General features: G+C 33.5%; 2 protein-coding genes across 2 annotated transcripts; one reads left to right on the top strand and one right to left on the bottom strand.

Moving 5' to 3' along the window:
• Positions 1-620: 620 nt before the first annotated feature.
• Positions 621-6151, top strand: LOC120078623 (metacaspase-1-like). Its single transcript, XM_039032911.2, has 5 exons — positions 621-1105; positions 3884-4214; positions 4297-4408; positions 5178-5363; positions 5879-6151. The coding sequence occupies exons 1-5, from the start codon at positions 718-720 to the stop codon at positions 5936-5938; spliced, it is 1077 nt and encodes a 358-aa protein (XP_038888839.2). The 5' UTR covers positions 621-717; the 3' UTR covers positions 5939-6151.
• Positions 6152-12670: 6519 nt separating this feature from the next.
• On the bottom strand, positions 12671-22048 carry TOC64-V (translocon at the outer membrane of chloroplasts 64-V). The gene is made up of 13 exons (XM_039032456.2): positions 21507-22048; positions 21224-21376; positions 21013-21137; positions 20401-20526; positions 20096-20278; positions 19801-19945; positions 18540-18708; positions 16316-16450; positions 16027-16230; positions 14993-15120; positions 14854-14905; positions 14150-14219; positions 12671-13570 (listed from the first exon to the last, which is right to left on the bottom strand). Exons 1-13 carry the CDS (start codon positions 21752-21754, stop codon positions 13488-13490), a joined length of 1821 nt encoding a protein of 606 aa, XP_038888384.2. The 5' UTR covers positions 21755-22048; the 3' UTR covers positions 12671-13487.
• Between the last annotated feature and the right edge of the window lie 3016 nt (positions 22049-25064).

Genomic DNA, 25064 nt, shown 5'->3' with positions numbered 1-25064 from the left:
ATATTCTATCAATTTAAATTTGAACTTTTGCAAATGTATTAATTAACACACTCCTCTAGATTCCGATTAATAACATGTAAAACTTATGGTTTAAGTCAGTTAAACCTCAAAATTTTCATAAGTCTAAGATTCTCAAATAAAATTGCAAGTAAAAGTCTAAATTGATCCATTTATAAAAGGTTTAATTGATATATTATGAGTTTTTCACGAGATTTTCCCAATGAAATATAATGAAGAGTGTAAAAATTGATACACATACAAAACTGTTTGGTTTAAATTATTGAGACAATTATTAATTCATTATTTAAATTGATACAACTTATGAAATAAAATATATGAATATAAGTGGTTATATTTTCCAAAAATTTATTTAATTGCTTTTATATCGGTTTTATAAGTGTTGCAATCTTAACTCTCATTAAATTTTCATTTTAAAAAAAAAAAAAAAAAAGTGTCAATGAAAATAATAAAAACACATATCTTCTAATCAATCATCGTTTATGTTGCATTAATATGCAAGTTAATTTAAAAGTGAAGAAGCAAAATAGAATAAACAATGTAAACTGAAAAAAGTTGAAGAATAATAACCAAAATAAAATGTGAATATTTTTTTATATTATGAGATTCTTTTTCCTGAATTTGTTCCCAAACATGCACTTGAGACTTTTATATATTCTCTGTTTCTTCACCCCTTTGGGTTGAGGAAAGGGCATAAAAATGGATACCAAAAGTGAATATTGCTGTTGCAAGATCATCAAGAACCACACAAAAATCAATGGCTTCAAATGCAAATGCAATGAGTCCTTCAAACCTTCCTCCTCCTCCTCCTCCTCGGGTGCCGGGGCATTTCGAAGGAGACTAAACTCGAGTCGAGATGCTGAATCGAGACAGGAAATAATGGCTCTCTGGCCATCGCCGTCTCTGAAGAGAAACCTCTCGTCTGCCTCCTCCGACGGTCGGCGGACGAAGCGTGCTCTCCTCTGTGGAGTGACCTACAAGAACTGGAAACATAGGCTACATGGGACTGTGAATGATGTTCTTAATATGCAAGATTTGTTGATCAATCATTTTGGATATTCCAAGCAAAACATTCGTATTCTTACAGGTTATATTTCTTCTTTCTTCTCTTCTAAATTTATTACTTCTCATTTAATCATTTCTTTTGGTGATAATTTTTGTTTCATGATTTTGTATATCTTGTTTTGTGGATTTTAAGGAACAAATTTTTCAAGAATTCAAACAAAAATAAAATGTTTGGTGTGATTGATCATTTTATTTTCTTTCTTTTTAATAGAAAAACAAAAAAGAATCATTATTATTGGGTTGTTTTCCAGTATAGAAAAATGAACCAAAATATTTATAAATATAACAAAATTTTACTGTCTATCTATGATAAATCACAATAAACTACTATTTGCGTCTATTTCTATCATGATAGACACATACATTAGTCTATCATTGATAAATTGTAATATTTTGCTATTATTTGTAAATATTTCGGTTTCCTATTATGAAGGGTACCTATGACTTCTTTTGTTTGGTACCAAATTTATGAAAATGACCTCTTGAGAGTTTAGAGATCAAAATAAAAACTTTCAAACTTATAATTAATTATTGAAAAAAAAAATCAATTTATATCTTCCAAATTTTTGTTGTATCACTTAAAATTTTAAACTAATAATTGTAACTTTTAAAACATGAATTTTTATAAATCAATTTAGACGGTAAACTTAAGACCATCTATTAATAATTTATAACTATTTTCATTGTATTCCATTTATAATTAACTTAAAATGATTATCATCGAGTAAAATTATTGTTCATACCAAAGTCCTACCAAACAAGCAAAATCAAAATTATGGCAGAATTCTTAAGAAGATGAAAAATTACTAATATTAATGAAAAATTATTACTATCCATTTAATTTTAACATTTTTTTTAATATCATATTAATATATGCTTTTAAAAAAAAGTATACATATGAAAATTATTCATAAATTGATTTTAAAACAAAATATTTAACTCAGAATCTAAATTGATTCACTCCCAAAAAAAAATTAAAAAATTTAATTGATATAATTAATAATTTAGAGATTAAAGGGATAAACTCGAAAAGTTTAGGGATATATACTTAATTATTGATGGTGAGTACTTTTGAGGGGAATTTTGGAAGAATACTTTATTTTGAAATTTCTTTAAAGCTTTCAACCTTACTTTTGATTAATTAGTAAAATTTAGAAAAATAATTTTAAAGGTTGAAAATACTTTCCCCTCCTCCCAAAGTCATCTATAATTTAGAATATGATACTTCTATTTATTATGTGTCATGTAAGCATTTTTTTTTTTTATTAAAATAATATGGGTTCATCGTTCTCATCATCATTATTTTTATTATATGATAACTATTTTAAATGCAAAACTGTTGAAAGTATTTTTAAATATAGCAAAACATCATTGTCTATCAGTGATATATAATGATAAATACTGATAAACATCTATCAATGTCAGTGATAAATACCATCAGTGTCAATTACAAACATAAATAGATGTCTGTCATTGTCTACATAAACGATAATATTTTATTATATTTATAAATAAGTTGATTCGTTATTCTACATTTGAAAACAAAAGAATATACTACTTTGATCCGTAAATCAACTAGAGATATTTTAGTTTTAAACCGAACAAGTGCGATTGAAATACTTATAAATTATTCACTTATTTTTAGGTCTAAAGGGGTATATATTTATCCTCTTAACTTTTACTACTTGTTTCATTACAGTTCTAATACCATCAAGTTTATATTTTAATCACCATAACTTCTCTTTTAGTTTTTGTTGAACCCTTGTGTTTGCATTTTTCTTTCTCGAGAAAAAATTGTGGTTGTGTATTATGCAAACTTGATCTTGAATATTACAAGTCACATGTACTAATACAAATCTAGTATTTGGTCTAAAAGTTATGATAACCTAAGTTTATTTAGAAAAGAACTTCGTAAATATCGATTTTCATAAGTGATTATTCTCGTATCCCAAATGTGGATGAGGATTTTGCTAATATGGTGTTGACTTGTACTAAATTATTTAACTTGAGTATAGCTCAACTTGATTAAGGTATATGCTCTCAACCAAAATGTCGGAGATTTGAACTAAAAAATGCAAAAGCAAAAATAAAAAAGAACTTGTATTAGATTAATGAATTTTATTTTGAACCTAACTTATTAATTTTTTTTGTACAAAAACATGGGGTATGGAGATTTGAATCTCCGACTTAAAAAAAAAAAAAAATACATGTCAATTACTGTTGAATTAGGTTAACTTTGACAAATCTAAATTAATAATTCTAGCCAAGAATAATAAACAGAAAGTTTCATAATTATTTGAGTTACGTTGATTTATAATCTTTTATTTAGTTTTCCATTTAGGTTTGATTAAAACGGTCTCCATTTTAATGGTTTACATATTATGCTCGAGTAAAAACAGAGCATAAGTTAATAGATATATAAGATATCATTTATCATTTCAAATGTTGATAGTTTGATCTCTCATCTTTATAATTATTTAACTAAAAAAAATAAAAATAAAAACTTATTTGCAAACTGTGAATTTTGTAAATTCAATATTAAATTATCAAAGTGGCATACGAATATATTAGTGACCACGAAGTTTGTAGTTCAAGTTCTCTTATCCACAATTATATTTTTTAAAAAATCAATATTAAATTTTTCATAAGATATAGTTTGACCTAAATATTCAACTTACAGAGCACTCTTTGAGTGGCAAAAACTTAACGTGAAGGACTTTATACATTTTTTCACTATTATTTTATGATATAATGGAAATGTCGATGAAAATTTAATATTCTCACTAATCCAATAATACAGAGGACGAAGCAATGCCAGAGCGACTACCAACAAAGAAGAACATCCAAAGCAGTCTAAAATGGCTAGTGGAAGGTTGCACTGGCGGCGAAAGCCTCGTATTCTACTTCTCCGGCCATGGATTACGACAGCCAGATTTCGAGATGGACGAGCTCGATGGCTACGACGAGACCATATGTCCTGTTGACTTCATGGAGGAAGGGATGATAAGCGACAATGAGATCAATGCCACCATTGTTTCCCCTCTAAAGAAGGGTGTCGTCCTCCACGCCATTGTCGATGCCTGTCATAGCGGAACAATTCTCGATCTCGCCTATGTTTACGACCTCAACAGGTTTCAATTACTCTTTATTTTCCTTTTTTTAAAAAAAAATTAAGATTCTTATTCTGGGTTGGGGGTTTTTTTGTGGTGGAAGGGATGATTGGCTGGACAATAGACCGCCGTCGGGAGCAAGGAAGGCGACTAGTGGTGGACTGGCAATTTCTTTGAGTGCTTGTGGAGATGATCAATTTGCTGCTGATACTTCTGTAAGACTACACACATCTTTCATTATCTTCTAAGTTCTATCTATAATTATTAGTTGAACTTTTACTTTCGGGTTCATGTTTAATAAATCGTTCCTAAGCTTTATTAAATATCTAATAAGTTGTCAATTTTTAAATTTTATGTCTACCAGATTCATAAACTTTCAAAATATTAAACGAATTCCCAAAAATCCTCCCTTCAAACACGATGACTATCACTTATCGTAAATAACAACCCTCCAAATATATAGACATAAAAATGACCCTAGATCATGAGTGTTTTTGCTTTTGGTTTCATCCAAAATTCTTCTTATCGATGGACATAGTTGTCCTCACTTATATAGCAATAATATTCTTCTTTATAGCAATAATATTCTTCTTATCTAACCAATTTAAAATTTTGGTTGCATTTCCAACATATAGTCATTCTAAACTGACTCTACGATATGCTACCTAATTAGTAAATATTAATTGACAGACGTTTCAACGACTATTCTTATTTTAAATAGCTTGGTACATTACACGAAAGCTAAAGACGAAAAATGATTGTTCTCTTGAGAGTTTATGGACTAAAATAGTTATAGAGAGAATAAAACAGAATAACTTCATGAAAGTTTATTGATCAAAATGAGATTTGAACTCCGTAAAAGACGATTTATAAATATTTGTAAAGATGATTGTATTAAAATAAATAAATAAATAAATGTTGGTGGTATAATATTAATAGAGATGGAAGAAGTTTTAGAAGTTGATAATGGGAATGATAATGCAGATATTAACAGGAAAGTCAATGAATGGAGCAATGACATTCATTATGATTCATTTGGTCAAGACTTTTGCAAACTTGACGTACGGACGCTTGCTTGAGTACATGCAAGATGCTGTTCAAAGGGCCAACAAACAAGGCTGTTTCTCATGTTCTTTTTTCAGAAAATTGCTTCGATATAAACAAATTCAGGTCATTTACTCATTATTATTACTCTTTCCTCTTCCCTTTCATTTTCTTTTCTTTATTTACGTTTTACTCTATGAATCCGTCTGTTCTAACTTTAAACTTTAATAAGTATATTCAATCTGTTTTAACGTCGGTATAATCCTTTTTCAACGAAACTTTGCCAAGCTTCAGTCGATAGTTGAAATAGTGTCAGAAAAAAAAAAAAAAAAAAGATGCTTTTCTTACTTTTTCCGATGCTTTTTGTCGTCTTAAAAGTATTTGAACTCATGTATAAATTAAAAAATTCAGTATGGATGCAAGAAAATGCTCAATAAATGCAACACGTTGAATTAGAATTAATACATACAATAAAATAATTAAGAACCCTCGAAACGATAGTCACAAATCTTTGAAGAATCGAGTTATTAATTGTATAATTTATTCAAATTTAGGGTTTAAATAATTTTATATTAAAATCGACTCGCCCTCTTCTTAAGTTTGGAAGGAAAAATATTAACTTTCTTTTTGATATTTTGCAGGAACCCCAACTCTCATCATCAGAGGTGTTCGATGTACACAAGAAAATATTTACATTGTAATTGAATTTCTTTTGGTTTTTCCTACTAAATCTAAATGTAAATTCCAAAACAATAATTTGAAATTGTTTAGAGAGAAAAGTTAACTCTCTCAAAGGTCAGAGTATTTACTTTTTACATTGTAACTGCATTTCTTTCGGTTTTACTTTTTCTTTCCAAATAATGAGCACAAGTAACTATCCCTTCATCAAGTTGTGAAAGGAGATGTTTAACTAACTCTAAAAGCCACATACTATTATTGTCATCTTTTTTTTTTTTTTTTAGCAATAGAAACATTTCATTGATGATTGAAATAATTTATGTTGAAAATAAAAGGAAAAAAGGAACACAAGAATTACGTGGAAAACCCTAAATCAGGGAGAAAAAACCACAATAGAGACTGATTTTTATTATTAATTCTGATACACAAAATACAAGAGAATAGGCCAAATAAAAAGACTAGTGAGAAGCCCTAGGGTACATACAATTACTAAAATACCCCTATGGTTGCAAGCTGTTTTTCAACACTCCCCTCAAATTGGAGCATAAATATCAATAAGGCCCAACTTTCTGATACAGTAATCAAAACTTTGTCTCAGTAACCCTTTTGTGGGCACATCTGCAATTTGCTGATTTGAGAGAACATAAGGAATACATATACTTCCGTTGTCAAGTCTTTCCTTGATGAAGTGTCGGTCGATCTCAACGTATTTTGTTCTGTCATGCTGTACATGATTATTTCCAATTCTTATTGTCGCCTTATTATCACAGAACAATTTCATTGGGAGCTCATTGTCTTGATGAAGATCTGACAACACTTTCATCAACCAGATTTCTTCACATATCCTAAACTCATAGCCCGATACTCAGCTTCCGCACTACTTATGGCCACAACTCCCTGTTTCTTGCTCCTCTAGGTCACCAAATTACCCCAAACAAATATGCAATACCCAGATGTTGATTTTCTATCAATAACAGACCCTGCCCAATCAGAATCAGTGTAGGCTTCAATGCAACATTTATCAGACTTCTTCAACATTAACTCCTTACCTGGTGTACTTTTCAGATATCGCAGGATGCGTTCAACTGATGTCATGTGTTCCTCATAAGGGGCCTGCATAAACTGATTGACAACACTTACTGCATATGAAATATCGGATCTCATATGAGATAAGTATATCAATTTTTCAACTAACCGCTGATACTTTTCTTTATTGACTGGGACACTGTTACTAGTATTGCTGAGCTTTGTATTATATTCAACTGATGTGTTAGCAGGTTTGCACCCGATCATTCCTATTTCCGTTAAGAGATCAACTGTGTATTTTTGTTGGGACACTGAGATTCCATCCCTTGACCGGGCTACTTCCATTCTGAGAAAGTATCTTAACTTCCCAAGGTCTTTAATTTCAAATTCTTTGGCCATCTTTGCTTTGAGTTTCACAATTTCATCATCATCATCACCGGAGAGCACAATATCGTCAACGTACACAATGAGAACTGCAACCTTCCCTGAAGTTGACTTCTTTGTAAAAAGTGTGTGATCTGAGTGCCCTTGGGTATACCCTTGTCCTTTGACAATGATGGAAAATCTATCAAATCAGGTTCTTGGATACTATTTCAACCCATATAGCAACTTTCTCAGCCGGCAAACTCGTTGTTTGAACTGATCTTCAAATCTGGGAGGAGGATTCATGTAGACTTCCTCCTCAAGTTCTCTATTGAGAAAGACATTCTTTACATCCAGTTGATGCAGAGGCCAATCTCTGTTAACTGCAACTGATAGCAATACTCGGATAGTATTGAGTTTAGCTACGGGAGAGAATGTCTTGGAGTAATCTACCCCAAAGGTTTGAGTAAACCCTTTGGCAACTAACCTGGCCTTGTACCGATCAACAGTCTCATCTGACTTGTACTTTATAGTAAAAATCCATTTGCATCCAACTGTCTTGTACCCTTTGGGTATGATCACCTGGTCCCACGTTCCATTTTTCTCCAGAGCCCTCATCTCCTCCGTAACAGCAGCCTTTCAAACTTCAGTTCCCATTGTTTCCTATATGTTACTTGGTATCACCCCTGTATCTAAACTAGTGGTAAAGGCCTTAAATTCAGATGACAGATTACTGTATGTCATGTAACTATACATAGGGTACCTTGTACATGACCAAATACCTTTCCTCAGGGCTATTGAAAGATCAAGAGAAGTATCATACTCCTTCAGACTGTCAAAATTTCCACTGTGATCACTAGTCTCCTCTGTCTGGGTTTCATCTTCAGAAATCACCACCTTTTCACCATTATCTCTAGTATCACTCGCATTTTCTAGAGCTGTGTCTGAATCGTTATTCATTGTCGTCTTCCCATCTGCTATAGTGGTGCTGTCAGCACCTTTTCCTCTTTTTTCCTCTCTGCACTCGTTAGTCTCAATACAAGTATCAATCTCATTTATTTCAGGAATACACGTACCTGATGTTGGGTTTGACTCATGGACCGGAGCCAGAGATGCAACAGGTGACGCTGCTTCCTTCCTGAGATTCTTCCTATAGTATGTTATCCATGGGACTTGATTGGTAGGGAGGATAGGACCGACATGTTCAGGAATAGGAGATGACTCCAAGGGAATTGTATATGTGGACCAGTTAGCCTTTTCACTAAATGTCTCCCCCTAAAGATGGCTAATAAGGAAGAAAGGCTGATCCTCAAGGAAGGTGATATCCATGGAAACAAAATATTTGCGAGAGGATGGGTGGTAACATTTATACCCACATTGATGGAGTAAATACCCAACAAAGGCGCATTTTTTAGCACGGAGGGCAAATTTTGTGTGGTTTGGACCATGGGAGGGAACAAAGGCAACACAGCCAAAAACTCGAAATGGTACATCGGAGACTAAACGAGTAGTAGGCTAGGACTCTTTCAAACAGTCTAATGGGTGGTTTTGAAAGTTGAGGACTCGGGAAGGCATTCAATTGATTAAGTGAGCAGCAGTAAGGATGGCATCACCCCATAGGTAAGACGGAAGTGATGTGGATAGCATTAAGGACCTGGCAACTTCCACCAAATGACGATTTTTCCTTTCGACTACCCTATTTTGCTGGAGAGTGTAGGCACACGAACTCTGATGGACAATTTCTTTGGATGCAAGGAACTCCTGGAAGGAAGCATTAAAGAATTTTCGCCCATTGTGAATTCTCAAAATACCAATCCTGGCATTAAACTGGGTTTCAACAATGGCATAGAATTGATGGAATACAGATAACACCTCGGACTTATCAATGAGAAGAAAAACTCAAGTAAGCCAAGTGTGGTCATCTATAAAAGTGACAAACCAGCATTTCCCTAAGGAGGTTGTGGTTGGTGAAGGACCCCAAACATCATTGTGGACTAAGGTGAAGGGTTTGGATGGTTTATATTGGCTGAGTGGAAGGAGACACGACTCTGTTTGGCACGAATACACACTTCACAATTTAAAGAAGACATATTAATATTGCAAAATAAATGTGGAAATAAGATTTCATGTATTGAAAGTTTGGATGTCCTAAGTGGTAATACCGGAACAGAAAATCATTCTCAGAGTTAGAAAAATTTAAGGAGACAAGGCTAGTCCTATAATCATTCCTAGAGGAAGCATCATCAATCAGAAAGTAGAGTCCCCTATCATGTCGGGCAGTGTCAATCGTCATCTCTGAGCTCAGATCCTGAAATAAAACAGAGTCGGGTGAACATACTGCCTGACAATTCAGATCTCTTGTAATCTTACTGATGGATAACAAATAATATGAAATTTTAGGAACATGCAAAACATCCCACAAAACCAAACCCTTAAACAAAGATAAATACCCTTTTCCTGCAATAGGTGCGAACAACCCATCTGCAATCCTAATTCATTCGTTATCTGCACTTGGATAATATGAGAGAAATTGATCAAAGGTACAGTAAGATTATCTGTTGCCCTGAGTCAACAATCTAAGAAGATTTTTTACCGTTAATACTAATAAGAACAAAAGACTGGATATTGCCTGACTGGGCGATAGTACTGACTCCAACCATACTCAAGCTAGTCATACTGTCTACTGAGAGAAACCTAGGCAGGGATATTTGTAGTGGGTAAAATAGGGAAAGAATTTATCGGGTTTTCAAAGTATACTGGTATGTTAGCCGAGAAATATGGTTGAGGGTTTGTGCCAAGAGTCGTTTCTAAATCTAAAATCTGTATTCAGAGATATGTCAACCGTCATCAGACATCATCAGGGTATTGGGCCGAACCACCATGATTTGGCGTGGTTGGAAAGGAACATTCGACTGACGACTGGTTATGGGAAGAACTAGCTGTGTATGCTGGAATCGAGCCGCCGGGTGGAGGAATCATGAACGGAGGCTGAATCGGATTATTTGCTCGGATCGACACTCGAAGCAGCTGTGGTTGAACAGAGACAGGAGCGGTTGGCTGTGTCAGGTCATTTGCTCGGATCGACGCTCGAAATGACTGAGGTTGGACAGAGACAGAGGTGATCAGCTCGTGCGGCATGATCGACGCAGACAAAGGGTTTTTCAGCATCCCAATGGTGCGACTTGGTCCAATCCCGCATCTCTGGCCGTCGAACGAGCCCTCGGTCTGGAACGACGTCGACAACACTCCCTGCAGCGGTTGAATCGAGCGTCTTTGACCATTGACAGCGGCTTTGGTCTAGAATGTCTCATCTATCGATGGCGGCTAGATGACTACGGTGGTTGGGATCAGCTGCTGAAGGGTAGCTTGAAGGTACTCCTTTACAGCCACTTGAATGACAACTTTCATGTCCACGATTGGAGCTCCATTGATGACAGCTAGGGTTTCATTGCCATGCTCTGATACCATGTTGAAAATAAAAGGAAGAAATGAACACAAGAATTACGTGGAAAACCCTAAATCAGGGAGAAAAAACCATGATAGAGACTGATTTTTATTATTAATTCTGATACACAAAATACTAGTGGAAAGCCCTAGGGTACATACAATTACTAAAATACCTCTAGGGTTATAAGCTGTTTTTCGACAATTTAAAAAAATAAAAAAATAAAAAATAAAACCAACACCAAAAAGTGATTACATTAAAAGCCTCCAGTTGGAGATTAAATAAGATAAGCGGGAGGGAATGAGTGCCCATAAAATGATCAAAAGATGAAAAAGAGACTCAAAAGACGCCTACTATGCTCGCCCTAAAGATTCTCAAAGAAAGCCCGCAAAAGAGCCAACCAAAACAGCTTCTAACACCAAAAGGATGACTAGCCAGTGATATTGCAAGACCAAAAATATTGTTGGAGCATGGAAACAACCACCCAAAAGCTTCAAAAATAATATGCCAAAAACGAGATGCAAAAGGACAATGCATAAAATGGATGAACTTGTGTCTCAACATTTTGTTGACACATGTGCGACACCAAGAAGAGAAAGGTGCTAAAAGTCATTGGTCGTTGCAATCAATAGTACTCACCAAATCAACCATAAAAGATTTGATGGTGAAATGCATAGATGAATCAAGAGACCAAGACCATGTATCAAGAGAGAGACAAATTCTTACAGAAGACGAGATGAGACAAGTAGTATATTTAGGATCCGTTTAATAACATTTTGTTTCAGTTTCTTATTTCTTTGTTTTCTTTTCTTTTTAAGAACTAGAAACTAGCATATGTTTGGTAACTCCATATGTTTCTTGTTTCTTGAAAAAAAAAAAAAAATTATAATCTTTTCTTGTTTCTTATTTTTTGTATTTTTTTTCTTACATTTTCTTCTATTTTACAATTTAAATATAATTTAATTATGTAAAATAATATATATATATATATATATATATATATATATATATTATATATATAGCATCCATTAAAATATTTTTTAAAAAAACAATTATAATACACAATTTACATTATCAAATACACATAAATCCCAATGCAAAATTAATAACAATAATAGAATTGTTTCTATTATTCATGTGTTGCTAAAATTTGATTTCTAATATTATTTCTCATTCAAATCATTTGCCTTACATGAAATCCAACTAAATTATATTATTATATAAATTCGTAATCGTAAAACATTAAAGTGAACTAAATGAATGTTTTAATAAATAAAATTTATAAATGGTAAAGTTCTAACTTGTTTCAAACGTACTAAAAATAAAAATTAAAAAAATTAAAATTAAAATAGTATATAAACATTGCAAAATTTAAAACTTAAAGTTCAAAAACTATTTAAATATACTTATTTAAATTAAATTAAAAAATAAAAAATAAAAATAAAAGAAATATAATAGATAATATAGAAAAAAAAAAAAGTATTATGAAAGAAAGAAAGAAATGACTACTAAGAAAAAAGAAATGACTTTCCAAGAAATCAAACCCAATACTTGGAGCTTTTAGAAAGTTGGGTCACGCCTGCTGCGAACATACCAAGCTTCAATTTTTGTTTATGTTAGGGACAGATATAAACAAGATAGAAAAGAAACACAAAGAAAATACAGTTAAAAGATTCTCAAATTTAATCCTATTTTTAGAAACATTTCTCAAAATTAAGAGACAAGAAACAGGAATGATTATCAAATAAGTCAATTTCTTAAAAAATAAGAAACATAAACAAGAAACAAGAAATGAGAACATTATCAAACAAACTCTTAATGATCACTGATCGTAAGATTACGATGAAAACATAAATCCCAAGAGAGTCCGGACTCCCCACATTAGCCACATCCTAATATTGTCAACTATCCTTTAAACCAATTTCCAACAAACATTTAAAGCTTTGCATTCTTTATTATCCCTGAATGGTCATATTCCATCCTTTGGTTTTTGAATCCCAAACTTCAGAGGAAAAAGAACAAAAAAAATCAGTTTCAACTTCCATTCCACCAAATATCAAAATTACATGGGACAATTTCACAGCATACTCCATTCCCATTACAAAGGACCCCAAATACATGATGGTGAAGTTGAAGCGCAGAACATGGGCATTTCCACAATTCGGCCTCGAACCCGAACAAACCTGAAACTAAACTAAACTTTAAACCAAATAACAGAGCAGCTAAAAGTTTGGAAATAGATCCATTTCTGCACCCTCTTCTATAGGAATACAAGAATATCTTTTACCAAACATTTTGAAATGAAATACCAGTTCATCAGAGCACACTGCAACTTCTTCCAAAGTCTCTTAAAAATTTTCTGTCTTCTTCCTCCTAACAGTTCTCTACAATCAACCTAGAGGGTTAAACACGTTTAGAAAAAGATCAAAAGAAAATATTTCACAGAGAACAAGCACCCAGTATTCCAATTCAAATTTCTGACTGTTCAAAGGGATAAGAATTCCACAAAGTCCTGTGCCAAAATGAGGTTGACTACAGTTTCACGTATACTGACAAAATTGGCAGCAGCCGCTGGGCTCTGACTCGTTTCCAACTCTACTCTTTACTTTCATTTGACAATTCACAATTACAATGCTTCTATCAGCTTGGCTTTGATTATTTTATTTTTTCATTTTTTCTTATTTTGGGATCATATCATTGGAGTTTTCTTTTTCATTTTCCATATGAGAATTGCATCCTCAACTGATCAGTTTTCTTAATCTCTTTTCCGCAAGATTTGCGACTTTATTCTGCGGTTCGAGGACAAGAGCATGCTTGAAATCTGCAAAAATTATGAGAAAGGAAAGCAAATATTTATTGAACTTGCACCGAAACACGCTTCAATTAACAGAAAAAACACTTCAATATGAATGCACACAAACCCTAACGAACGTAAAATGATCTTGTGACTATTTTACGTGAATCATGAACACATCTGTGAAGGCAAACATTCCGGGAACAGTTCTGAAACCAAACCACTAATAGTCTATAATGATTAATGACAAATTTTCACATCCCCGTTTTCTTTTTCAAGGGAGATTGTCAAGTATTCATATTTCTGGAGACATTGTGAATATGTTTAACCGTACATGATATTTTCAGGGTTCTAAAGAATACAATGCTAAATAATTAGCCAAAAGTTCTGCTAGAAACACAAAATCATCTAATATTAAGTGAATATAATTTCTCTTAACTTGATTACATTCAACAATTATAATCAATTGTGTACAGTGTTTGTTTATTTTGCACACGTACAATCACATGCAAAGAAAGAGTGGCGCTAGAATGTAAACAATGCAGCTCCAGATAGATTATAAATACGTTTGAAGTCCTATAGTGGGAAAAAAAAATCATCTCTCACCTTTGATAGCTTCTTTATAGAGAAGAAGAGACTCTCTGGCAGTTCCCCGTCTGAGATATGCCTTCACATTCTGCATGAAGCAATTAAATGTTAAGAATATAATCATATAATTGCAGATTCTCTAACGCTAAAGATGAAATTGATCTGATAAGCATCCAGCTCAGCATATGTAGTAACAGAGTATTTCAACCCAAAATGAATTATGTTTATAGGTTCCCACTCAATCAAAGACTTAGCAACTGATTCATACGGTTCATAAAGTATCCTCATGGGAAGCTATCCCTGTGAATAGATTTTATAATAATAATTGTGTGAGAGAGAGAGAGAGCAGCTGCTGACAAGAACAGGAATAATAAAAATACTCCAGGAAGTTTTAGTTCACATCTGGTTGATACAGCAACAAATATTAAATTCCATTAGAGTCCTATTTTGCTTTGGTCACATTTGTCTGATTTAGATGGGTGGTCAAACTAGGAGGTAGTGCAGATAGTGACTATGGCTAGGTACAGTACAATACTTTCCTCCTTTGGCCGTTTGTGAATAAAATGTTCTGTAACATCCTTTGTTTCTTATGGTCAATATTTGGAGCCTTTTTTGTAATGCTTTCTTTCGGTTTTTTCCTATGAATGTGTGTGTGCACACTGTTAGGTTTCTTTCGTGTAGGGCTGTTTTTCTATATAGCCATGTATAAATCAGATTGTTACCTTCTTATCAAGTAATATGGCTTTACTGCAGTCATCTTCAGCTTGTTGAAAGCTACATGCAGTGGAAAGTAATAGATGAAATCAGTACACACCAAGTAGAATAAGTAAATAACTGATTGAAATCTTTAAGGTAACATACCAGCCTAACTCTAAGTACGCGGCAGCTCGGTTGCAATAATAAGTTGCATTTGTCCCGTTTAATTTAACAGCTTCTGTGTAGTAATTAACAGCTTTATTCCACTGTCTTCCTTTAAAAGCTGCATTGCCCTGGAAATCATTACTTTTCTTTTAGTAAACTGTACAACTAAAATAAGTGATTAACAATCGACAACAAAATTATATTGGAATACGTAAGCTAGTCGACTTATTATGAAAAATAAAAACAGGCATCCCCATCCCCAGATGTTTTAGAAAAAAACAGTGTGAATGAAGTTGGTTATCATACAAAACCTCATTTCATGTAAAAGCTCCTGCAACTACACAAGTCTGGCAATATTTCCGATATCAAAGCTCAAATTCAAGTTAGAAGTAACTAAATGAAAAAAGAGACTATAATCACAAAAACAGTCTATGCATAAGACACAACAAATTTGGCCCTTAAAAGGGGTTAAAAGAAGTGAACATTGAAATAACAGTTATAAAGAGTAGACAAACCAGGTGGAAACATGTTTTCATAGCAGGTAAAGTCAAGGGTTTATAACACGTGCAAAGATAGGATGGAGAAATGTATCTTAAGTAAAACTAGTTACGAAAGAATTCAATTATTTTTCCTGAAATCAAAATTTGAGACCTTCATTGAGAGACATCTACGGCTTTCACACATTCTGTTTGAGGATCCCTAGGAAATTACTGCATTTTTCTTATTCATCTAACGTTACCAGTCACTCAATTTCTAATTTCTAAAGTCAAAGAAGGAGAAAACAATTTTCTTGTAATTAAACCAGAAACTGTAAATTAGCAAAAAGGCTCTTATGAGTTCTTGAATAAGAACCCATTTACATTAGATTACATCATGTCCTTTTTGTAGGCTTTTCTTTTTTGTGTCTGTATTATTTCATCTTTCTTTTAATGAAAATTAAGTTCTTCTATAAAAAATAAAAATTAATTAATTAATTAATTACATCATGTCTATCAAGAATGACATTCTAAATCACATCAACAATTGAGACAAACCTTTTCTTTCAATAGTTCAGAGGCATCCATGTCCCCATTGGTATCAGCAAACGGCAATAAATTGTTGGAAGCGACGCCAACTTGCTCTTGAAGAGCTGGGAAAAGATCCAGGACAGTGTCCAGAAGAAACTTATCAGCACCATGAAATGTTATGAGTGAAATGGAGATGGGACAATCGTCCTGCCGTCCCAGTGGAACAGCAACCTGACAATATGATGTATATAACAATAACATATTACTATTCGAGCCTTGTCAACAGAAAATAACTGAAACTTGATTGTTAACTTACTTCACAGCAACCAGACATGCTTGAAATGCTTGATAACGCAAATATCCTATCACGAAACTCAGAAGAAATTCCCTTCTTCGTACTAAACTTTGGTGGGGGGTCTGCAATTGTGGGAATTACTAATATCCCATCATCCTAGAGTGAAAAATAATAAAATAACAGATTAATTTAGCAGAAACAGTTATAATAAGAATTACTGACCAACAACAATTCCAGAGTGAAAGTGAAACCATGCGTCCTTTTTTCTTTGGGGAAAGCAAGAAAAAATTTATTCAATATTGTGATAAGTTACATATATCCATATAGGCACTATACAACAAAGAATGATAGCATGATAGCTCCAAGTTAAAACATGCTATTAACCACTCAAAATTAATTTAATATTAAATTTTACACTTTTAAATGTAATTTTCATATCATCGAAGTTAGTTTTGAAGGATTAAAAATATGTTTCCTAGTGATTTTTGAAAATGACAAAAGTGATTTTAACCATCTTAGAATCGCTCCCTAACATGCCCTAAATCATCACAGCTTTAACTTTCCAATGCACAAACATGATTAGTATGTGTCTTATCTGTCCATTTATCAAAATTTTCAACACTTTTTCCTTTCATGGTCTACCATGTGCACTCAAACTTTGTAGTTTGTCCCCCTTAAATGCTGTAAGGGTTAAACGATTCCATAGAGCAATGGAAGAGTAACCCCTAAACTTTAAGAGAGTCGATTAGTTTCAGCTTGATGCTAGAAAAACTAATAAAATTAAGGTGGAAAAGTATTCTACTAGAAAGTTTTTGGAATGTAACAGTGCTTCAATCTGAATATTGCGTAGCATAAAACATACATTAGAGGCTGAACCCATTGCTTAAGTTGACTCCCCAAGTCCTCTCCTCTCTCACCTCCTCTCTCCTCCAATTCAATCACCTTACCCTTGCTCGCAGACTTAAATCAAGTGATCGACTATGGACTCTTGCAAGATTGAGGGGAATGAGTTTTCAGTTCCTTATTTGGGAACTAACTAAGACGCTACTCAAAGAAACTGGTGCATTCAACTTGTGTGCAATTTTAGTGCATGGAAGTTGATGGGAGGTCAAAGTATCTACTAACTTGCTCCCCCTCAAATAATGTAGTCTTCAGAAAAGTAGGAGGGAAACTGGTTCTTTTTGCATAGAAAGAATGTCTAGTAAAAGGGGTCAACTCACAGAGGCAATCTTCCCAAAAAAATGAGGTGCAAAAGAAAATTTGTTCATTTTGTAGAGGGCAAAAGATATGCTCAGAGGCTGCAACTTTGCAAGTCTGATTGTGAAGATCCAGCAGCTTATACTCGGGGAGTGGGTCCCTCTTGGGCCACAACAAAGTTTGATGGCTGGAAGAGGCAATAGATATCAAAATAACACAGTAGGAAGATGCAGTAATAATCGTCAAACCATACCGTTATTGGATGGAACAAACCGTCTTAGATAAAAGAGGTCCTTAAGGGAGCCTTCTTCATAGCTTTATTTTTAAACTTTTTATAAAAGATGGTTCATCCTATGGTTTCCAATTCCACTCTTTCTATGATCAAAATGAGTAAGGGACAAAAGCATACTCTTCCAGAAAAGAGAACATACAAACCAGCTTAAGTGACTATATTTTACAAATTGTCTCCCCTTAGCGTTCACAAGGAGAACCACTTGTCCTTCTCTCAATAACGAAGGCTGGTGAACAACTACAATGCAAAATACCTTCATATTTTAAAAGATCTGATGGGTATTTGAAAATTGATTCTACAAGACAGATCTCAAAGACTGTTGCACAAGTGAATTCCCAACATATGCTGGTGCAAAATGGGAGGACTAATTACTGATAAAAGATGCAATTTGGCCATAGGCTTTGTAAATTCATAGTGTAATCTGATCACGCGAACAAACTTTCCTCTTTTTTTAAGCCAAAGGTACAACCCAAGGGGCAAAGGGAGTCAGGACCAGGCAACCCTCCCAAGGGTTAGTTACAAAAATACCTTCCAATCTAGATTGATGATGGCAGATGAGTAAATACAAAATAACCTATGCTGAACACTCCAATAAGACCCCGTAAATTGCACAAAACCACAAGGGAAAAGGGAAATCTTCTTAGCTAAGAACACTCTAGAATTCCTCATAATTTATAAAGCAAACTTATTAGAATTTCTACAAAACATACATATTTACACACTCATTTCAAGGTACAAACAACTAATTGGGGATACCTTTAATAAATTTTGAAGTGCAATTCTCGTCTCTGTTCTAACTTTGTATAGAGTTTTCATATCATCATACGATGTTTTAATCGCTGCAAGAACATCTTCAGAGGCATTAGATCCTAACTTGGGTTTGACTGACTTAATCCATTCTTCGTGATTTATTTTAAATTCACATCTGAAAAATGCATGTCACATCACACTCATTAGTAAAGAGGTTTATGGTCCCCAAAAGAAAACAACAATAATTAAAAGATGGAACATATGTCCAAACATACAACGTGGGCTCATATATCGACCATCATGCATTTTAACAACCACCACTATGAAGCAATCACAGTTCAACAGTAAAAGAAAATGTCACATTGAGGAATCCGAACAGTCCTCCATACTAGGTCGATATGATATAGACATTGCATAGGGCACTTCCAATATTCCATCAGATGACCTGACTGGTACACCAAAAACAAGATGTGCATTCTACTACTATTTGGTATTGAACATTCCATACATAATGTACACAGCACCACCACAGACATATCGAAGGAATATGGAGAAGCCTAATAATTTTAGTGGTCAAAAATAAGGAGTGACAAGGTTCATCCTATTGTAGCAATCTCTCACCTCACGGCTCTCTCCTAAATTTTGAGAAATTATAATGGATCACTTAATTTCATGCAACAAATTTCCATGGCAAATTAACACGTCATTTGACATGAATTATGTGCACAATTTTAGGTGCAATGCATGAACATACACATTTCATCAAGTAAACTTTGCATTGTTCCTCTTTATTCAAAAACACTTAATCATACTCAAATACATTAATTACAGTTTATATCAAAAGGAGGTCATAGGTGGAATATAAAAATGCAAAGAGGATTGTAGCTATTTCCGTCATGTCAATGAGATAGTTTCTGTTTGCCACAAGAAAAATGTAGTTATCTATAGGTAATAAAATAAACTAAAGATTAAAATGAAAAAAATAAACAAATAAATAAATAATTACAAATTTTGATTTCACTGTGGTGCATGCATGCATAAGAGGACGGTCACCCTCAATAGTATGAGGTCGGAAGCCAAGCAGCATCCATTGTGTGTGCTTCATGATATGTGGTGGTAACAATCTTATTAAAAAGAAATAGTGGGATAATAAACCTGCATATATATATTTCTTAGTCCATACTCTATAAATTGCCTCGAGGTTTTTAAACATAAGTAGCTGAGACGAAGAGTGAAAAATTAGGTAGTCAGGATCACCTGTTCTTACCTCTGTAATAAAATCATAACAGAAGAGAGAGCTTTTAAAATAGAAATTCCTTTTTGCAAGTTTGGTGATTGATTAAGGAACCCTTTCAGACTGGGGACATTAGAAGCGAAGTACTGACCAAAGTTCATGTGTTTTGGAGACTGATCTGCAGAAACAAAAAGCTACATTTAACATTGCAGAGACATTCCGTACTTCTTTGTGCTGTTAAGAATCATCATCACCCAAAAAAAAAAATCTTAAAGGTAATAACTGAAAGCATCAACAGAAAATATCGGTGAACGGTCATGAAACTTACAGCCAGATAGATTTTCTATTGCTTTTTCAACAACATGAACAGTCTTTTGCAAAGGAACTTTGGAAAGCTGAAATAGATCATCAGCAAAAACAAGGCGGCGCATCCTTCGAGGTTCTACTGAATTCAGTTTAAGTAGAATATGCCCAACACGATGTAGAATAGATGGATCACGAGCAAACCATCCTTAACAATGCCACACAACATAAACATGAATGAAAAGCCCATAATAGAAAATGAAGAAAGCCCATAATAGAAAATGAAAAGAAAAGTCAAAGGATTAATATTTAATCGATGTACCAACTTACCAACAGTATCCAAGCTCGGGGCATTCGACAAAACTCTATTCATTGGTACAACTCCATGTGAGGGCCGAAATGCAAATATACCACAAAATGAAGCTGGAATTCTGACACAGCCAACCGTATCAGTGCCTAAAACATTATACAATAAGAAATTACATCATTATGAGATCAAATTGAATCTTACTAGACTGGTGAGTATCATCATATATACCCATTAATTACCAATAAACAGAAACAGACTTGGAAGGTTAATGTTCTTTTAGTTTTACATAAAGTACACTGCATAGGCCCTAACACCATATCCTGCGAGGCTAGAATATGTTGATTCTCTTTTTTTTCTTTTTTTCTTTCTTTTCCTTTTTTTTTTTCCTTTTTTGGAAATGTCAACATGTCGATTCTTATATGTTGATCAACCAAGTTTTTTTAGTTAAAGGGGAAAAAAATACACCCTGCTAAGATGACCTCGTAAAACAATATATATAGCAAATGTCAAATGACTCAAATATCCCATCCAAGCACTCAGCCAAATGATCATAAAAACACCTTGCATATAAGATTGCCTATCCACCCAAAATGTAGCAATACATCATGAAAACAAATAGAAACTACACTAACCAAGAGCAAAGTCAACAAGCTCTCCTGCAACTGCCACAGAAGACCCACTAGAAGAACCTCCAGGTACAAATGATGACAACTTTGGATTGGTAGGAGTTCCATATTGCTTGTTCTCCCCAGTAATCCTTAATTAACAATCAAACAACACCTCAACAAAAGAAAAAAAACATTGGCAAATAAGTAAACTCATAGAACATGAACAGAGGCTTACCCAAAACCGAATTCATCCATAACAGTCTTTCCAACACAAGCAGCCCCATTCTTGAGCAGAAGAGTCACCACCCCATCAGTCGTCTCAGCAACATCATGAGTTCTCTTCCAGTCCGGATTGCCAAACCCCGTCACATAGTCCTTCACGTCGAATCTAAAGAACCCCATGAAAACAAACGATAAAAAAAACACCAACCCACATAAGAATAAGAACCAAGAAATCACAATTTTCAATCTGAATATGGATGCAAACATCGGAGAGAGAGAAAAGGAAGAGTACGAACACATCCTTGACGGCGAAAGTGAGGCCGGCCAGGGGCAGTCTGGCGGCAGGCGGCGGAGGCTGAGGGAAAGGTTGTAGCTCAAAACGATGGATGAAAGCACCGAAGTCCTCTCTCAGCAAAACTTTGCCATTTCTTCCCCTCCTTCGAGTCTCTGCTAAAATTACGACTCCGGCTACGCCGACCCCGATCAGGATCCAGAGTTTGGGGTTAGAGGCATTGGTTTGCAAGAGCTTTAGGGGGTTTGACATGAATCAGAAGGGGAAGAGATTGATTGGGTTTGAGAATGAGAATGAACAGTTGGAGGTTAGAAGAAGAAGAAGTGGTGGGGTTTTAGGAAGGTTTTGGAGACGATCATAAATGTCGGAATACATAAAAATAAAATAAAGGAATTTCAAGATGGGTTTTTTGGCTTTCGGTATTTGGAAGGTGAAATTGGAGAATACGAATGGTCTAAATGCCTAACTGTACGCAGAAATGCCACGCTATATCGTCATTTCCATGGGCGTCATGTTAAATTGTGTAAACAAAATATATATATATATATATATTGATTTTATATTGTTACTCAATAAAAATTGCTCGTGCACAAACATCCTAAAAAAAATATTCCTTTTAATTAATTTTACTGAAATGCCTAGTGAAGTATCATAGAATATCGATATCAATAGATATTTTTGAAAATTATTAAAACGTAAACGAATCACTAAAAATTTTAAGGTAGGTTTGATAACCATTTCATTTTTTGTTTTTAATTTTTTTAAATTAAACATATTTTCTCTCTTTTTTTACAATAATTTGCATCTTTTTAAGTATAATATTAAATTTTTAGCCAAATTTTGAAAACAAAATAAAAAAGTTATTTTTTTTTTAGTTTTTAAAATTTATCTTGATTTTTTAAACTATTGGTAAAAAATAGATACAAAAAAATAAACTTAGAGGTGGAAGTAATATTTATAGACTTAAATTTTAAAAACAAAAAGCTAAGAATTAAATAGTTGTCAATAGGGACCTAAATTAACAAATACACATTTCATCTTTTTTAGATAAGTTCAAAACCTTTATATTAATAATAGGGCTTTTTGCATATATAGCAAAATGAAGATAAAATATTATAAAAATAGCAAAACTTACCACTAATGGCAAATATAGCAAAATTTACTTTCAACCCATAGAAAATGTCCAAAAAACAAAAAGAACTTAAAACTAATTTTAAAAATAGTAAAATTTACTTCAACCCATAGAAAATGTCTAAAAAAATCACACACGAAAATGTTTGAGACACAAAATTCTTGATTTCAATCATAGATAGTGATAAACTTCTATAACTGTCTATCGTTGATAAACTTTGATATATTTTGATATAATATGCGGTTGTTACATCTGATAACTTCTATATATTGATGTCAATGATATATGATTATTTATGTCTGATAAATATATATAGAAGCCTATCACTGTTATTTTCTTCTTTTTTTCTTTTTTTCTTTTTTTTGTTTGTTGTTTCAACTATATCGACTACAATTACCGATAGACTTTAAGTAACAAATAAAAGTCTATGAACAATAGAAGTAATAGAATGAAGAGTAGATTAGTGATGGACTTCTATCATTCTATATCATTGATGATATCATAAATAGACTCTCACTTTTTATTAGTTTATTATTTATAAGTGATAAAAGTCTAAACAATGATAAAAAAGTCTATCATTAATTCTATTTCTATTACTTCTAGACAATGATAGACGTCTATCATTGACATACTTATTACTGTAGACTCTAATAGAAGTATATAGAAGTTTATCAGATGCTGATATACTATATAGAAGTATATAGAAGTATGACTAATAGAATTATAAGTATATGACTTTTGTTTATAAAACTATGTTATTAATAGACTCTGATAGAATTATATACGCAATCTGATTACTATTACACGCAAAATAATCATTTAGGGTATCTCTCGCTTTCATGTGGAATATCTCAAAATCCTTCCTCAATGCCTATAATTAAGCTCGCTTAAATCGCATCGAACCTTGGTATTTCTTCTTAACAAAGCCCTATATGTCCTTGGATGCATCCTTGAGAAATAATTCGGGAATGGAACGATCTAAGGCTTGAAAAAAGATCATTCTTCGTTTTCATGTCCTCAAGTTTCTATTCGTCAATTTGATATTGTTGTACCTAATTATTGTCGTTTCAATTAGTGCAACTGAAATTCCAGTTTCTACTAAGCTCCAATATTCCTTTGAACGTAAAAAAACTTTTTATCAACATTGTCCAATGATCATATTTGCCATAACTTAGGAAGTGAAGGTTGCACATATGTATTTTCTACTGTCATCATTTCTCTGTCTCTCTTACAGTTTAGCTAGCTACAAAAAAGCTTTATCAAGCCTACAAAAGACTTTGATACCAGAATGTTAGAAAAGAGAATGCTTGCTAAAGTGTGTGTGTATATATATATATATATTCTAAGAAAACTAGGAGACTTATTCAAACTAACAACTTCTAGTATTCTAATAATAGTTGGAGACTTATTTCAACATATCCAATATCCATCACTGACATGGAAAGGCAAGCTCTATTTCATTGGCAAATATCCAGAGTCTCTCTCTTTTACTTTCAATGACATTTGGCATCTCGTTATTAACTCCTTAGGGTATTGTGATTAGATGTCATGAAATTAATTCCTTCTTCTGATTAATTTTGATCGATTTATGTTCGATTTTTAGGGCTTATTGGGTTGCAAGAGGTGGGAGGACAAAATCGAAATTTATAAATAAAAATAATTTAATTTGTCAAATTATAGCAATTTTACGAATTTTACTATATTTGTAAATAGTTAGCTTGATTTTGAATTTTTTTCCATTTTTGGAAAAGAAAATTAAAAAAAAAAAAAAAAAAAAGAACTCAACTAACTCAGTAGAAATAAAATACTCAATAAACATGTGGGGATTGGACGAGCAATATTCAAAATTTAAAGAGATACCAAAGGGAAAAATAGGGATAGACTTTGCAGCCTCTAACTTTATCACCTGAGGCTCCTCGAGATGAAGTTCGGGCCCATCTTTAACCTCACATACTTGTTCTTGGCACGACAAGGAGTACGCCAACTCGTCATCACTAAAAGGATAAAATTCCTCTAGTCAGTAGTATTGACGATGGAAAGCTTTGATAGACTCTCCAACTTCTACATTGATTTCACCAGCTGGATGACTTGGTCAACCATGTCTTGTAGCTAGGCTTAGGTTTCCTACTGAAACTCAAGAGAACTATTAACAAGATCACGAATCATATCTTCCAACGTCATACCTTGGCTTGGAGCTTGAGGAATCAGCTACTCAACTTGCCCTTCGTAGCTTATGCAAGAAGGAGCTTCTCATCCAAAATAGCAAGGACCATCAGGCATGAAGAATGGGCTACTCAACTTCCATGAGGGGCAGGCATCACGCACGAAGGTACACTGTAGTTAAGGACATGCTTCAGAAGTGTGACCTTGAAGTGAACAAACTCTACATGCCTCCATATCCCACAGTTGCCTAACAGCAAAATCTCGAAA

The sequence above is a fragment of the Benincasa hispida genome, chromosome 5 (genome assembly GCF_027475165.1).
Source record: "Benincasa hispida cultivar pf3 chromosome 5, pf3_genome.v1.1, whole genome shotgun sequence".
Classification (NCBI taxonomy): Eukaryota; Viridiplantae; Streptophyta; class Magnoliopsida; order Cucurbitales; family Cucurbitaceae; genus Benincasa; species Benincasa hispida.
The sequence above is the reverse complement of the archived record's forward strand: the minus strand, read 5'-3'. Positions and strand labels throughout refer to the sequence as shown.

Bases quoted from the DNA above. Each gene is read 5' to 3' on its own strand.
- TOC64-V (XM_039032456.2), bottom strand. From the start codon at position 21,754: ATGTCAAACCCCCTAAAGCTCTTGCAAACCAATGCCTCTAACCCCAAA. The intron at 20,527-21,012 runs GTTAGTGTAGTT...ATAATGTTTTAG, and splicing joins GCTTGTTGACTTTGCTCTTG to GCACTGATACGGTTGGCTGT. The intron at 13,571-14,149 runs GTGAGAGATGAT...TAATTTTTGCAG, and splicing joins CTATAAAGAAGCTATCAAAG to ATTTCAAGCATGCTCTTGTC.
- LOC120078623 (XM_039032911.2), top strand. From the start codon at position 718: ATGGATACCAAAAGTGAATATTGCTGTTGCAAGATCATCAAGAACCAC. The intron at 1,106-3,883 runs GTTATATTTCTT...CCAATAATACAG, and splicing joins AAACATTCGTATTCTTACAG to AGGACGAAGCAATGCCAGAG. The intron at 5,364-5,878 runs GTCATTTACTCA...GATATTTTGCAG, and splicing joins TTCGATATAAACAAATTCAG to GAACCCCAACTCTCATCATC.